This window comes from Neodiprion virginianus, chromosome 4 (genome assembly GCF_021901495.1).
Source record: "Neodiprion virginianus isolate iyNeoVirg1 chromosome 4, iyNeoVirg1.1, whole genome shotgun sequence".
NCBI classification, from domain to species: Eukaryota; Metazoa; Arthropoda; class Insecta; order Hymenoptera; family Diprionidae; genus Neodiprion; species Neodiprion virginianus.
In genome coordinates this window covers 23,317,225-23,331,617 of record NC_060880.1, presented here as the reverse complement: position 1 = coordinate 23,331,617, position 14,393 = coordinate 23,317,225, and the positions used below count along the sequence as shown (strand labels likewise).

At 39.4% G+C, this 14,393-nt stretch overlaps 1 protein-coding gene across 1 annotated transcript; it reads right to left on the bottom strand.

The window, feature by feature from the left end:
* Nucleotides 1-489: 489 nt before the first annotated feature.
* On the bottom strand, nt 490-4,580 carry LOC124302491 (pre-mRNA 3'-end-processing factor FIP1). Its single transcript, XM_046758723.1, has 4 exons — nt 4,355-4,580; nt 2,460-3,377; nt 1,138-1,466; nt 490-939 (listed from the first exon to the last, which is right to left on the bottom strand). The coding sequence occupies exons 1-4, from the start codon at nt 4,523-4,525 to the stop codon at nt 819-821; spliced, it is 1,539 nt and encodes a 512-aa protein (XP_046614679.1). The 5' UTR covers nt 4,526-4,580; the 3' UTR covers nt 490-818.
* Nucleotides 4,581-14,393: the final 9,813 nt, after the last annotated feature.

The window sequence follows — 14,393 nt, the reverse complement described above, 5'->3', positions numbered from 1 at the left end:
TATGAGAAAATATTAACACAGTAAGATGTAGTAATATAAGATGTATAAATCAAATTCGCACGCACTTGCCTATGAAAAGCAACTTTCATGAACTATGCTTACATTCCCCTTAATATGTACATCAAACTACTAGAGCTCAAAGCAAAAGGCTCAGTTTCGATTAGGGTTTAATATAAATATCTTCATATAATGACTGTGTTTAATTAGAATTCCAGAATGAACTAGTATCCAGTGCTTTTCAATCAGCAGAGATGCTGGATTCCTCTAGCAGAGCAGTTCGTGGATTGTTCTTACAGGCAAAGCAATCAAAAAAACCTTGCGGCTTTTGAAACAGTGAGGTATCAACAGGTACGTTCAGCTTTAACGGTTTCTCGTGATCAATTTTATAAACTTTAACTACTTACCTCGAACTGGATTTATAATTTTGGATGTGCATTCATTACGAAAAAAATTTGGAAGGAAATTAGAACAAAATAGAGTACAATTCACTCTGTGGTATCAAGATTTATTGTTGTAACTCTCATTCACAAAATGTTCACTATAACTCAGCGTCAAGAATATTTTCGTATATTTTTAATTATTCAAATTATAGCGCAAAAAAAAATGTAGACTGAACTCTGACATAAATTATCAGAATATCCTCTTATAATACACAATAATAAATCGTTGGTTTTCACATCAGCTTACTCACGTACTTCCCGTAATAACTGATAAGGAGAATGGATTAAAACGGTAAGCAGTATGGAACAGTAAAAAAAAACCACTTGCAAATTATGTGTTATTGATAAAATCATACAGCTAATTGGAAATCAACAGGGCTATTCACTTTCTTCTTTGGAACGCTCCCGCTCCGATCGACGGGATTTCTTTTTACGCCGACTAGGACTGCGTGACTTGGATTTGTGCCGACGTGAACGCGATCTTGATCTGTGCCTATGCCTGGAAGGTATGAATAATTGTAGTATTTAAAAATTTCTTAAATATTTCCGATATTTGGAACATTGAATTATTTGATATTGCAATCCACAATCTACACTGAATACCACATTGCGGACGTTGAAGTTTATTTCATGTTGCATAAAAAAAATATCTGAATCACAAAAGATTGAAAATAAAACTATCTGGTAAAATAATTACCTTTCTTTGTGGCGATGTTGAGATCTCGATCTATCCCTGTCCCTATCCCTATCTTCCTCCTTCGAGACAGACTCCGTGTCCCTTTCTCTTGTCCGATCTCTTGACACAGACTCTCGTTCTCTGTCACGTTCTCGGTCCCTCTCTCTGTCTCGCACCATGGAGTCTCTGTCCCTATCTCTATCTCTGTCTCTCGTTTCTCTAGAATCTCTCGGAGGTAAAAGAGTTGGTATTGCTATCGGCGGAACCATAGTAGGAATTGTTTTAGGGCCAGCATCTTTGTCTTCTTCACCTTCCGTTAATGGAATTGCAAGATTAGTTGGTTGCCATGTCTGAAATTTAAAATAATTTCAACCATCCACTAAAACAGCTAGCAAAATGTAACTCTATTTCTTTATTATACATTAGACAGGAAACATTTTCCAAGAAATGATTTTTTTATAGAGGACTTGTCGAAAAATCATTTCGTATTGCAGCTTTTTACTAAAAACTTGGAGAAATACCGTGAATAACACAATTGGAAAAGTTGCCACTTATGGCTATTGCCAAGTATTTATTATAAGGTATCATCGTATTACTCATCAAAATCTTTTTAAAACAGATAAGGAAACTGTACGAGCACTATTTCAATCGAAGTGAACAATATATAGATAGAATGTGATTTTTCTTTGATCAAAAGTAATTAATAGATTTTTACTCACAAAAATGCAAAGTCACAAAATGATTGGTTTGGTCAAAATAGCATCATCCACAAATAGTTTCAACGAATACAGCCAAGACTACCAAAATTTCGAACCTAGGAAATATTAATGTACTTTATCTATCGTTTCAGCAAAGAAGCTGTTAAAAATACATGAATATATACCTAATTTCGAATTCTTAATATCATACTGCAAACATTTGTTGCAAGACTCATACAATGGGATTATGCATTTGAATATCTGTATTTTTCAAATCCAAAACTACACATGGCAATTTCTGTGACACAGCTATTTATCTAGACCGAATAGACAATCTAATCACATTTGCTGAATTTATTAATCCTAAATTTTTTTGATAATAAACTCCATAATTGAAACAATTCAAATAAATATATGGTGATCATTTTTTGAAATTTTGCTTGTGTAAAATTACACTTGTGAATGTATTAATGAATTATTTATATCATTTAATGTTTTTGTGAAAACTGAAACAGAGATATCAGATTCGTATTTAGTATCGGAAACTAATACAAAGGAATCAATTCAGCAAGGGTTGCTAAACAAAAAAAAAACATTCAATTTTTGTAATATATCATTTCGACATGAGCAAGAAAAACTACTCACAGGATCATTTCCCCACTGGCTGTCCTGTGTAGGTTCGTAGCTTTGATAGTAAGGATCAGTTTCCGGAATGTAAAAAGGAGGTGGTTCCCCGGCGTATCCTGGCGGAGGCATATCGAAGGGAGGTGGCATTCCTGCTCCAGGAGGAGGAACACTCATGTCAGGAAAACCAGGTTTTCTAGAGTATTCCCTTCTATCAGCAGTCATTACTTGAATAACATTTTCTTTAGGTGGTGATTTATCTAAGTTTCGTCTGGAGGCCAATCCAGAGCTTCCAATCACGTCTATAGTTCCTGCCATTTTGCGGCCAGGCGGTGGACCTGCCCTCTTGGGTCCCATGATCCCTGAATACTTACTATTATCGTTAGTAATTGCTACTTGCGGCACCCGGATTCCACCTCCTGGGTTATTGCCTCCTCCTCCTCCAGCGTTGAGTATCAACCCAACCCCAGATTCGCTACGCATTCGTTTTTGCCTTTCACAATATGCTCGCCATGTTTCTTCATTAAAACCGTAATTAAAGTAATCTGTTATATCTGCTCCAGGCTGCCTCCATGGTTTATCTTCAAGCTGATCCAAATTGAATTCGTGGGCAGGCATTCCATTGATGACTCCAATCGTTTCAAATTCATCGATGCTGAATTTTCCTGGCTGCTTGTTCAACTTATCTGGGGCACCGGTCGCAGCGGTTAGCATTCCACCGCGCTTTATATTTAGACTGCTATACGCCGGAGTGGATTTAATGTCTCCAATGACGACGTGCACATCGTCATCTGAATCCGAATCAGTTGCTGCTTCTCCATCTTCCTGGCCTGACATCTCTTTTGTTCCATTCTCGTTACTCTCTCTATCCGCATTACTTACTTCAGCCTCCAATTCTCCCATTTGATGGTTTTCTTGAAGCCCTGTGTCTTCAGACACCTGCAAACAAGTACAGTATATTTGTAAATTACTATGCACTGATTAACAGAATAAAATTTTTAAAAAAATGGGGATTTTCTCTTGATTCAACTTTCCGAATATAAGCTGGCAAAGTTGCTTTTACTTTCTTTGAATATCACGGAAACATAGAATATTCATCATGAAGTACAAATGATGAAACATGACGCAGCATTGGGATAAAGGGATCATGGTCAATTTGATTTCTCATCCATGGACTTTTGGAAAATAGACCTTACTGGACCACGACCATGCTACTCGTTTCTTTTCTTGTTACATCCTAGGTTTCAGAAGAAATCCGTTGATCCCCTTTTATATTGTTATTGCATAATGAACCATTTTGACAAATTTATTTTAAATTAACCAGCTGGCAGTTTATTTATTTCACAATAAGCTTTAATAATTGAAAGACAGATATAATTAGAAACTTTTCTTGACTTTCACCTTCATTGTGAATGATGTTATCGAACAATGAACTTTCTTGATTAACTTGAACATTATCCGAAGTAGAATCCTGTGAGATTTTTCTTAATTTTTAAATTATTTGGAGTACTTTCCCATAATATTCATGTTAATTTTAGAACAGTACATTACTTGAAACAAATACTTCTTTTAGGCGTTTTCATGATTTGCCTTAAAATATCATCAGTTTTGTAGAATTTTGAATTTTGGAAGTGGAAAAGCACCGTAGGTAGCAATATCACGGTAAAATACATGCGATCATGAATCAAAATCTATGATTACGGCGAGGAATCAGTACAACTAACCTATAACCCAGACATGTTCCCAAATACCTACAAAAATAGATGTGTCAAAAAATGGACTCAACAAAGGATATACTGAAGCCATGGCAGGAAATTTAGCAGTTTAGTTGAATTTACGTTAATTGGCGACATCACGGGCCAAAGTAATGAGCAGCAATGTAATAAGTCAAAATATAGGTTAGGTGAAATGCTTACTCCTGGTGGTCCGTCAGAAAAAGGTAATTGGGCACCCAAGACCAACGATTCTTGACATGAGTTGGGAGCGTCTTCATTTCTTGAGTTTTCCAAACTTGATTGAGCCGACGAAACTTCTTTCCCATCTACCGAATCACCGTACAACCACTGATCCTCGCTTTCATCCGCCATCTTTCCAATCCCCAGCTATACAACGATCCGTACCACGGTCTTATATACAGGTCTAGCAACGAAGTCAATTTTCTACAGAGCGGTGTGGTTCTCTTGCTGTCCGTAGTTTTCAGTGTTAGAAATAGCCATGTCGCGACGCTGCTATCTAGGGATGTACGTGAGGAAGGGATGGTAGGGATGAAAATGTGCCAATAATAATAGTATTATCAGGTTGGCGCTGCATTGGAGGAAACAACCGATCAACTGTTGCGGACCTGTCATCAGATCAGCACAAATAAATTCACCTGTCTAACAGACACTGTACAAGGAAATAGTGAGGCGCACAGAAGCGAAGCCCCTAGTAATGCAAAAATAAACAAATGGCATAAAAGAAATACATACAAATGCGCGAGAGTAAATTCGTAGAAATTGTGTCATTTCTTTATTTTTTCATTAAATGAAAGTGTTTGGGGTGGTTTTGTTCAGAATTTCATGTACAATGGGGCGTTTATGCCTTTTTTGCGATTTAGATACGGGGACTTTGATAATTCGAGATACATGCGACAGCGTCGAAAACAACTACGGCCCACCCTTGAGACTGGTGAGTCTCCCGCGGAGAAAGGAGCCTTGAAATACTGGAAACAGGATTAAATGTTCTAAGGATATGAGACCCTAGAAATTTAGATCATATTAGCTGATACGTGAATCTGAATAAATATTTTACATCCATCGCGATAAATAATAAATTTAAATTGTAATAGGTTAACGTTACGGTGTAAGTTTACATTGGATGAAATCCGACCAATCTAGTTGTCTATAACCAATGATCATACATGTATGCATTATATTCTATATCTGTTATATTTGTACTTATACATTATATACCTAAGACACTATACATATATTTCTTCTGTAACATCGTGCAGGCTTTTAATGCTTTGAAAGCATTAGATTTTTACTTGAAAAGTATTAAACATTTTTCTATTTCGTACACAACCAATCACATACGACTGCGCCATTTAACTTTCCGAAAAAGAATTTTTACCAGAAATGTAAAGGTTTCATAAATTTTCAGAGTCGAGCAAGAAGGGGTCGACGGAACAGAAGAAAAAGTGTATTCCTCGCAATCTAATCTATATTTTGAATTTCCAAAATCACGTTCAATACATTTTAATACTACTGATCACTTAACTGAATCTCCACAAAACGTCGCGTACGAAGATTACACCAAAAAAACTTGTGATGTTCGGATACGAGGCATGAAAGTCCTACACGTTGACTGAAGAACATAAAGACGGATACCCTTGGGTAAATTTATGTGACCTGTTTTCGGAGGGCAAGTGGGCCCAGGTGGGCCTAAGAGCGTATGTGGGTTCTGCTCTATCGATTCTACCTAACGAGCTCGCAACGACATTCGTAGCAGCCAAAGTAGTGTCGGAATGAAAGCTTGAGATTGGGTCGGTACAAAGTAAGTACGTGAGACTACTTGTCGACTGCGACTTACTAGATGATCTATAAAAATACGGCTGTAATATAAAAACAGAAGAATTATTCTATTCGACACGTGCTCGACGTATTCCATAACATTGATATTCATAATTACTGCAACAACTTTTCATTCAACGTTGTTTTAGTTAGTCGCAAGTGAAGTATCTACGTTGAGTAGATCAGCAGAATTGTTTTTTGAAAAGTGTTCGTATGGAAAAAAATTCAGAGTAACTGTGATACATCAAGGATGCGCTAAATTTGATGGAGATGAAATGGATGCTCCGTATATGAGACAGTATTTAAGGCAGTGTCCTGATTTAAAGTCATGAAAGGATGATTGTCGGCGATTTTTTTTTTTCAAGGAAGAGACAGGACGAAGCTTCTTACAACTTCAAGTGTATTTTAACATACATTTGAAAGGTACGTGCATAAAGTGTTATGATCCAACTGTCGAAAAACGGCAGCGTTGATAGCTGACCCGTTAACGGAAGAATACATCTTTAGTCAACGGCTGACCATCGAAGGGCCTAGCCACTTGAGTCTGGAATCGGCAGGAGAGATAAAGTGTGTATTTCTTGTATGAAATGTGAAAGCTAAAATCATTATACATCATATCATATCATCATACCTCATACATCATACATCATACATCATACATCATACATCGTACATCATACATCATACATCATCATACCTAGTATTACAGTTCGAAACTAAAGTTTGAATTTTCGGATGTTCGGAAAGTGACGTCACCAATCTAAAATCGGCTAGCCGAGTTCCTCAGTCTGGTAACAACCGCGCAGTAGAGCGGACGGTTGAGAGTCGCGCTCCGCAAATTTCGAGTACCGGGTTCTCAATCTCCCGGATCCCGCGCTTCGGGTCCACTACGTATTTCGAGTACCGGGTTCTCAACCTCCCGGATCCCGCGGTTCGGGTCCGCTACGCGGTGAAACTCGACTTCCAGGATAAGCGCTCCGTGGTTCCTGGTTCATGTTTACAATAAATTATTTCAATTCGTTTTTCGCGCAACCCCAAATTCGGTAGCTGTCAGTCCGCTAATAAAATTTCTCGACTTCCAGGATAAGCGCTTCGTGGTTCCTGGTTCATGTTTACAATAAATTATTTCAATTCGTTTTTCGCGCAACCCCAAATTCGGTAGCTGTCAGTCCGCTAATAAAATTTCTCGACTTCCAGGATAAGCGCTCCGTGGTTCCTGGTTCATGTTTACAATAAATTATTTCAATTCGTTTTTCGCGCAACCCCAAATTCGGTAGCTGTCAGTCCGCTAATAAAATTTCTCGACTTCCAGGATAAGCGCTCCGTGGTTCCTGGTTCATGTTTACAATAAATTATTTCAATTCGTTTTTCGCGCAACCCCAAATTCGGTAGCTGTCAGTCCGCTAATAATATTTCTCGACTTCCAGGATAAGCGCTTCGTGGTTCCTGGTTCATGTTTACAATAAATTATTTCAATTCGTTTTTCGCGCAACCCCAAATTCGGTAGCTGTCAGTCCGCTAATAAAATTTCTCGACTTCCAGGATAAGCGCTCCGTGGTTCCTGGTTCATGTTTACAATAAATTATTTCAATTCGTTTTTCGCGCAACCCCAAATTCGGTAGCTGTCAGTCCGCTAATAAAATTTCTCGACTTCCAGGATAAGCGCTCCGTGGTTCCTGGTTCATGTTTACAATAAATTATTTCAATTCGTTTTTCGCGCAACCCCAAATTCGGTAGCTGTCAGTCCGCTAATAAAATTTCTCGACTTCCAGGATAAGCGCTCCGTGGTTCCTGGTTCATGTTTACAATAAATTATTTCAATTCGTTTTTCGCGCAACCCCAAATTCGGTAGCTGTCAGTCCGCTAATAAAATTTCTCGACTTCCAGGATAAGCGCTCCGTGGTTCCTGGTTCATGTTTACAATAAATTATTTCAATTCGTTTTTCGCGCAACCCCAAATTCGGTAGCTGTCAGTCCGCTAATAATATTTCTCGACTTCCAGGATAAGCGCTTCGTGGTTCCTGGTTCATGTTTACAATAAATTATTTCAATTCGTTTTTAGCGCAACCCTAAATTCGGTAGCCGTCAGTCCGCTAATAAAATTTCTCGACTTCCAGGATAAGCGCTCCGTGGTTCCTGGTTCACGTTTACAATCAATTATTTCAATTCGTTTTTCGCGCAACCCCAAATTCGGTAGCTGTCAGTCCGCTAATAAAATTTCTCGACTTCCAGGATAAGCGCTCCGTGGTTCCTGGTTCATTTTTACAATAAATTATTTCAATTCGTTTTTCGCGCAACCCTAAATTCGGTAGCCGTCAGTCCGCTAATAAAATTTCTCGACTTCCAGGATAAGCGCTCCGTGGTTCCTGGTTCATTTTTACAATAAATTATTTCAATTCGTTTTTCGCGCAACCCTAAATTCGGTAGCCGTCAGTCCGCTAATAAAATTTCTCGACTTACAGGATAAGCGCTCCGTGGTTCCTGGTTCATTTTTACAATAAATTATTTCAATTCGTTTTTCGCGCAACCCCAAATTCGGTAGCCGTCAGTCCGCTAATAAAATTTCTCGACTTCCAGAATAAGGTTGCTGGGTGAGTAAAACACTTTTATAATATTTGATGGCAATTGTAATTATATTTCATCTGAAATATTACAAACTTGTCACGTTTACAATAAATTATTTCAATTCATTTTTCGTGCAAGCACATATTCAGTAGCTATAAATAATCTTATACAATTTATTACATTATTAATTAATTAAATAATATTCTTATAATATTTAATGGCAATTGTAATTATATTTCATCTGAAATATTACAAACTTGTCACGTTTACAATAAATTATTTCAATTCATTTTTCGTGCAAGCACATATTCAGTAGCTATAAATAATCTTATACAATTTATTACATTATTAATTAATTAAATAATATTCTTATAATATTTAATGGCAATTGTAATTATATTTCATCTGAAATATTACAAACTTGTCACGTTTACAATAAATTATTTCAATTCATTTTTCGTGCAAGCACATATTCAGTAGCTATGAATAATCTTGTACAATTTATTATATTATTAATTAATTGATTAATTACATTAATCCTTACACAATACTTTTGATGTGTTCTTGTACTAAAAATATTCATTACTATTCCAGGTATTACCCGAGGTGGTCGGAGGTGGACGAGGAGGAGGACGAGCTGGACGAGGAGGAGGACCAGGTGGACGAGGAGGAGGACGAGGTGGACGAGGAGGAGGCGGGGTGGGTCATGGGAGAGGACCTCTCCTCTCCTCAGAGGAGGGGAGGGGGAGGGGCAGAGGTGGGCGGGGAGGGGGAAGGGACGGGAAGGGAAGGGAAGGGAAGGGAAGGGGAGGGGAGGGGTGGGGAGGGGAGGGTGGCGGGGCGGGGCGGGGGAGGGGGAGGGAGGGAGGGAGGGAGGGAGGGAGGGCGAGCGGGCGGGTGGGAGGGAGGGAGGGAGGACGGATGTCGATGCGAGCCTGTTAAAGTTAATAGAGCAAAACACCCCCCCGCCCGCCCCTTCCCTCTCCCTCCCTCCCTCCCGCCCTCCCTCCCTCCCCCCTCCCTCCCTCCCTCCCGCCCGCCCGCCCTCCCTCCCTCCCTCCCTCCCTCCCTCCCCCTCCCCCGCCCCGCCCCGCCACCCTCCCCTCCCCTCCCCTTCCCTTCCCGTCCCTTCCGTTCCCCCTCCCCGCCCACCTCTGCCCCTCCCCCTCCCCTCCTCTGAGGAGAGGAGAGGTCCTCTCCCACGACCCACCCCGCCTCCTCCTCGTCCACCTCGTCCTCCTCCTCGTCCACCTGGTCCTCCTCCTCGTCCAGCTCGTCCTCCTCCTCGTCCACCTCCGACCACCTCGGGTAATACCTGGAATAGTAATGAATATTTTTAGTACAAGAACACATCAAAAGTATTGTGTAAGGATTAATGTAATTAATCAATTAATTAATAATATAATAAATTGTACAAGATTATTCATAGCTACTGAATATGTGCTTGCACGAAAAATGAATTGAAATAATTTATTGTAAACGTGACAAGTTTGTAATATTTCAGATGAAATATAATTACAATTGCCATTAAATATTATAAGAATATTAATTAATTAATTAATAATATAATGAATTGTATAAGATTATTTATAGCTACTGAATATGTGCTAGCACGAAAAATGAATTGAACCAATTTATTGTAAACGTGACAAGTTTGTAATATTTCAGATGAAATATAATTACAATTGCCATCAAATATTATAAAAGTGTTTTACTCACCCAGCAACCTTATCCTGGAAGTCGATAAATTTTATTAGCGGACTGACAGCTACCGAATTTGGGGTTGCGCGAAAAACGAATTGAAATAATTTATTGTAAACGTGAACCAGGAACCACGGAGCGCTTATCCTGGAAGTCGAGAAATTTTATTAGCGGACTGACAGCTACCGAATTTGGGGTTCCGCGAAAAACGAATTGAAATAATTTATTGTAAACATGAACCAGGAACCACGGAGCGCTTATCCTGGAAGTCGAGAAATTTTATTAGCGGACTGACGGCTACCGAATTTAGGGTTGCGCGAAAAACGAATTGAAATAATTTATTGTAAAAATGAACCAGGAACCACGGAGCGCTTATCCTGGAAGTCGAGAAATTTTATTAGCGGACTGACAGCTACCGAATTTGGGGTTGCGCGAAAAACGAATTGAAATAATTTATTGTAAACCTGAACCAGGAACCACGGAGCGCTTATCCTGTAAGTCGAGAAATTTTATTAGCGGACTGACAGCTACCGAATTTGGGGTTGCGCGAAAAACGAATTGAAATAATTTATTGTAAACCTGAACCAGGAACCACGGAGCGCTTATCCTGTGAGTCGAGAAATTTTATTAGCGGACTGACAGCTACCGAATTTGGGGTTGCGCGAAAAACGAATTGAAATAATTTATTGTAAACATGAACCAGGAACCACGGAGCGCTTATCCTGGAAGTCGAGAAATTTTATTAGCGGACTGACGGCTACCGAATTTCGGCTTGCGCGAAAAACGAATTGAAATAATTTATTGTAAACATGAACCAGGAACCACGGAGCGCTTATCCTGGAAGTCGAGAAATTTTATTAGCGGACTGACAGCTACCGAATTTGGGGTTGCGCGAAAAACGAATTGAAATAATTTATTGTAAACCTGAACCAGGAACCACGGAGCGCTTATCCTGTAAGTCGAGAAATTTTATTAGCGGACTGACAGCTACCGAATTTGGGGTTGCGCGAAAAACGAATTGAAATAATTTATTGTAAACATGAACCAGGAACCACGAAGCGCTTATCCTGGAAGTCGAGAAATTTTATTAGCGGACTGACAGCTACGGAATTTGGGGTTGCGCGAAAAACGAATTGAAATAATTTATTGTAAACATGAACCAGGAACCACGGAGCGCTTATCCTGTAAGTCGAGAAATTTTATTAGCGGACTGACAGCTACCGAATTTGGGGTTGCGCGAAAAACGAATTGAAATAATTTATTGTAAACATGAACCAGGAACCACGAAGCGCTTATCCTGGAAGTCGAGAAATTTTATTAGCGGACTGACAGCTACCGAATTTGGGGTTGCGCGAAAAACGAATTGAAATAATTTATTGTAAACATGAACCAGGAACCACGGAGCGCTTATCCTGGAAGTCGAGTTTCACCGCGTAGCGGACCCGAACCGCGGGATCCGGGAGGTTGAGAACCCGGTACTCGAAATACGTAGCGGACCCGAACCGCGGGATCCGGGAGATTGAGAACCCGGTACTCGAAATTTGCGGAGCGCGACTCTCAACCGTCCGCTCTACTGCGCGGTTGTTACCAGACTGAGGAACTCGGCTAGCCGATTTTAGATTGGTGACGTCACTTTCCGAACATCCGAAAATTCAAACTTTAGTTTCGAACTGTAATACTAGGTATGATGATGTATGATGTATGATGTACGATGTATGATGTATGATGTATGATGTATGATGTATGAGGTATGATGATATGACATGATGTATAATGATTTTAGCTTTCACAGTTCATACAAGAAATACGCACTTTATCTCTCCTGCCGATTCCAGAATCAAGCGGCCAGGCCCTTCGATGGTCAGCCGTTGACTCAAGATATATTCTTCAGTGAACGGGTCGGCTAATAACGCTGCCGTTCTGCGACAGTTGGATGATGAAAAATTTCGCTCGTATCTTTCAAATGTGTGTTAAAATAAACTCGAAATGTCAAGAAGCGTCGTTCTTTCTTTCCCTATTACCTTTCTAGGTCTTTAAATCACTACGCAGCGTTAAATACTGTCTCATATACGAAGCATCCGTTTCATCTCGTTCAAAATTAACGCATCCGTGATGTATTACAGTTACTCTGAATTTTTTTCCATCCGAATACTTTTCGAAAAACAATTCTGCTCCTCCACCCAACGCAGATACTTCACTTGCGACCAGCTAAAACAACGTTTCGATTCTATGCCTATGAAAATTCAAGATCGAGAGAGCAAATGAAAAGTTGTTGGAATAATTATGAATACTAATGTTATGGAATACATCGAGCGCGCGTCGAATAGAATCCCATTTCGAAATGAATAATTCTTCTCTTTTCATATCATAGCTAATCTGGTAATATAGCTATATAGGATGGTTGGAGGTGTTCGGAAATGTTAGGAGGTGGTCGGCGCTGGCAGAAGGTGATAGGGGGCGGTCGAAAGTGGCCATTGATGGTCGGAGGTGGCAGGGGGAAGTAGGAGGTGTTCGAAAATGGTAGGACATTTCAAAAGTTAAAGTCGACGATGATCCGGTGCATCAATTTTATCGTTACAGATTTTCGTTTCCCATGAGGCGTAGAGTATTCAACAACGATAATGCAGTCCTTAAAATTCATCATTCATCTCTGACTGGAAAGCTAATTCGCAAGGCGTGGTATTCTATTCTATTTGAATTATGAGAAAAATACCCGTACTCTACATACACTGTTTCTAATCTTTTGCTACATTTGGTTCAATCCCCATGCTTTCACAGCACGATTAGTCGGAAATGTTTTTGATCATCCATAATAAAATAAAAGAAGTAACAAAGCTTAAACTTATTGTTAAAACTCTAATAAATACATCGAACTGCGGTCGAATTCATTTATTATTTGCACATGACCTCTGTATATTTGATAAATTATTCCTAAATACATTGAAACATATGTATTTATAATAAAATATCATGCAATGGGCTGTGTAAACTATAAACTATAATTTCTATCGAATAGCTGCTTTTATGTCAACGGGGCTTTGAGACTCAGTTCAGTTCGTCCTCCTCCTCGTCCACCTCCGACCACCTCCAGCAATCGCCAACCACCTCGAACAACCACCGATAACCACCTCGGGTCGTACCTGGAATAGCAATAAATATTTTCAGTATAAGAACACATCAAAAACATTACGTAAGGATTCATATAATCACAGGTTTTGTTTTTTGGCTGTAACTTTTGATTCGCTGCTCGCAGCGTATCGGGACTGCGCTTAATCGATTTGTCTCGCAAAATTACGTCTGATTAGTGCCAGAAAGAATTCATTCCAGCACTTTTCAGAATCGCGAAAATTTTCGCCAAAAATGGAAAGGGGTTAGCCTTACTTTTTTCTTCATTTTTGGAGCCAAAAATTTGTGGTCTCAGATTCGACTTGTATGACTCTTTTCTGACTAATTGGATCCCCAGGAACTCAGAGAACGCAGCGAAAAGAGCGTGGAATCAACAGGAAAGAAGTTACGAAGGAAAAACCACCTGCTGAAAAATGTCGAAAACACAGGTTCTGGTTTTTTGGCTGTAATTTCTGATCTGCTGCTCGCAGCGTATCGGGACTGCGCTTAAATGATTTGTCTCGCAAAATTACGTCGGAATAATGCCAGAACGAATTTATTCCAGCTTTTTTTAAAATCGCGAAAAATGTCGCCAAAAATGCAAATCACCCCACTACCTCATGACCCCATCACCACACTACCCCACCACCCCATCACCCCACTACGCCATCACCCCATCACCTCACCATGCGACTACCTTCCATCACCTCCGACTACCTCCAACCACCGCCAACCACCTCCAACAACCACCCATAACCACTTCAAGTTATACCTTGAATAGTTATTAATATTTTCAGCATAAGAACACATCAAAAATATTGTGTAAGGATTGGTATAATCAATTAATTAATTAATAATATAACAAATTTTATCAGCGCATTTATAGCTACTGAATTTGTGCTTGCGCGAAAAATGAATTGAAACAATTTATTGTAAACAGGACAAGTTTGAAAAATTTTAGATGAAATATAATTACAATTGCCATTGAATAATATACAAATGTTTAACTCATTGAGCACAAATCCTCGTCCTC

Coding starts and splice junctions, on each gene's coding strand:
- LOC124302491 (XM_046758723.1), bottom strand. CDS start 4,525: ATGGCGGATGAAAGCGAGGATCAGTGGTTGTACGGTGATTCGGTAGAT. Junction 3,378..4,354: donor TTTCTGACGGACCACCAGGA/GTAAGCATTTCA, acceptor ACTTGTTTGCAG/GTGTCTGAAGACACAGGGCT. Junction 1,467..2,459: donor GCCAGTGGGGAAATGATCCT/GTGAGTAGTTTT, acceptor TTTAAATTTCAG/ACATGGCAACCAACTAATCT.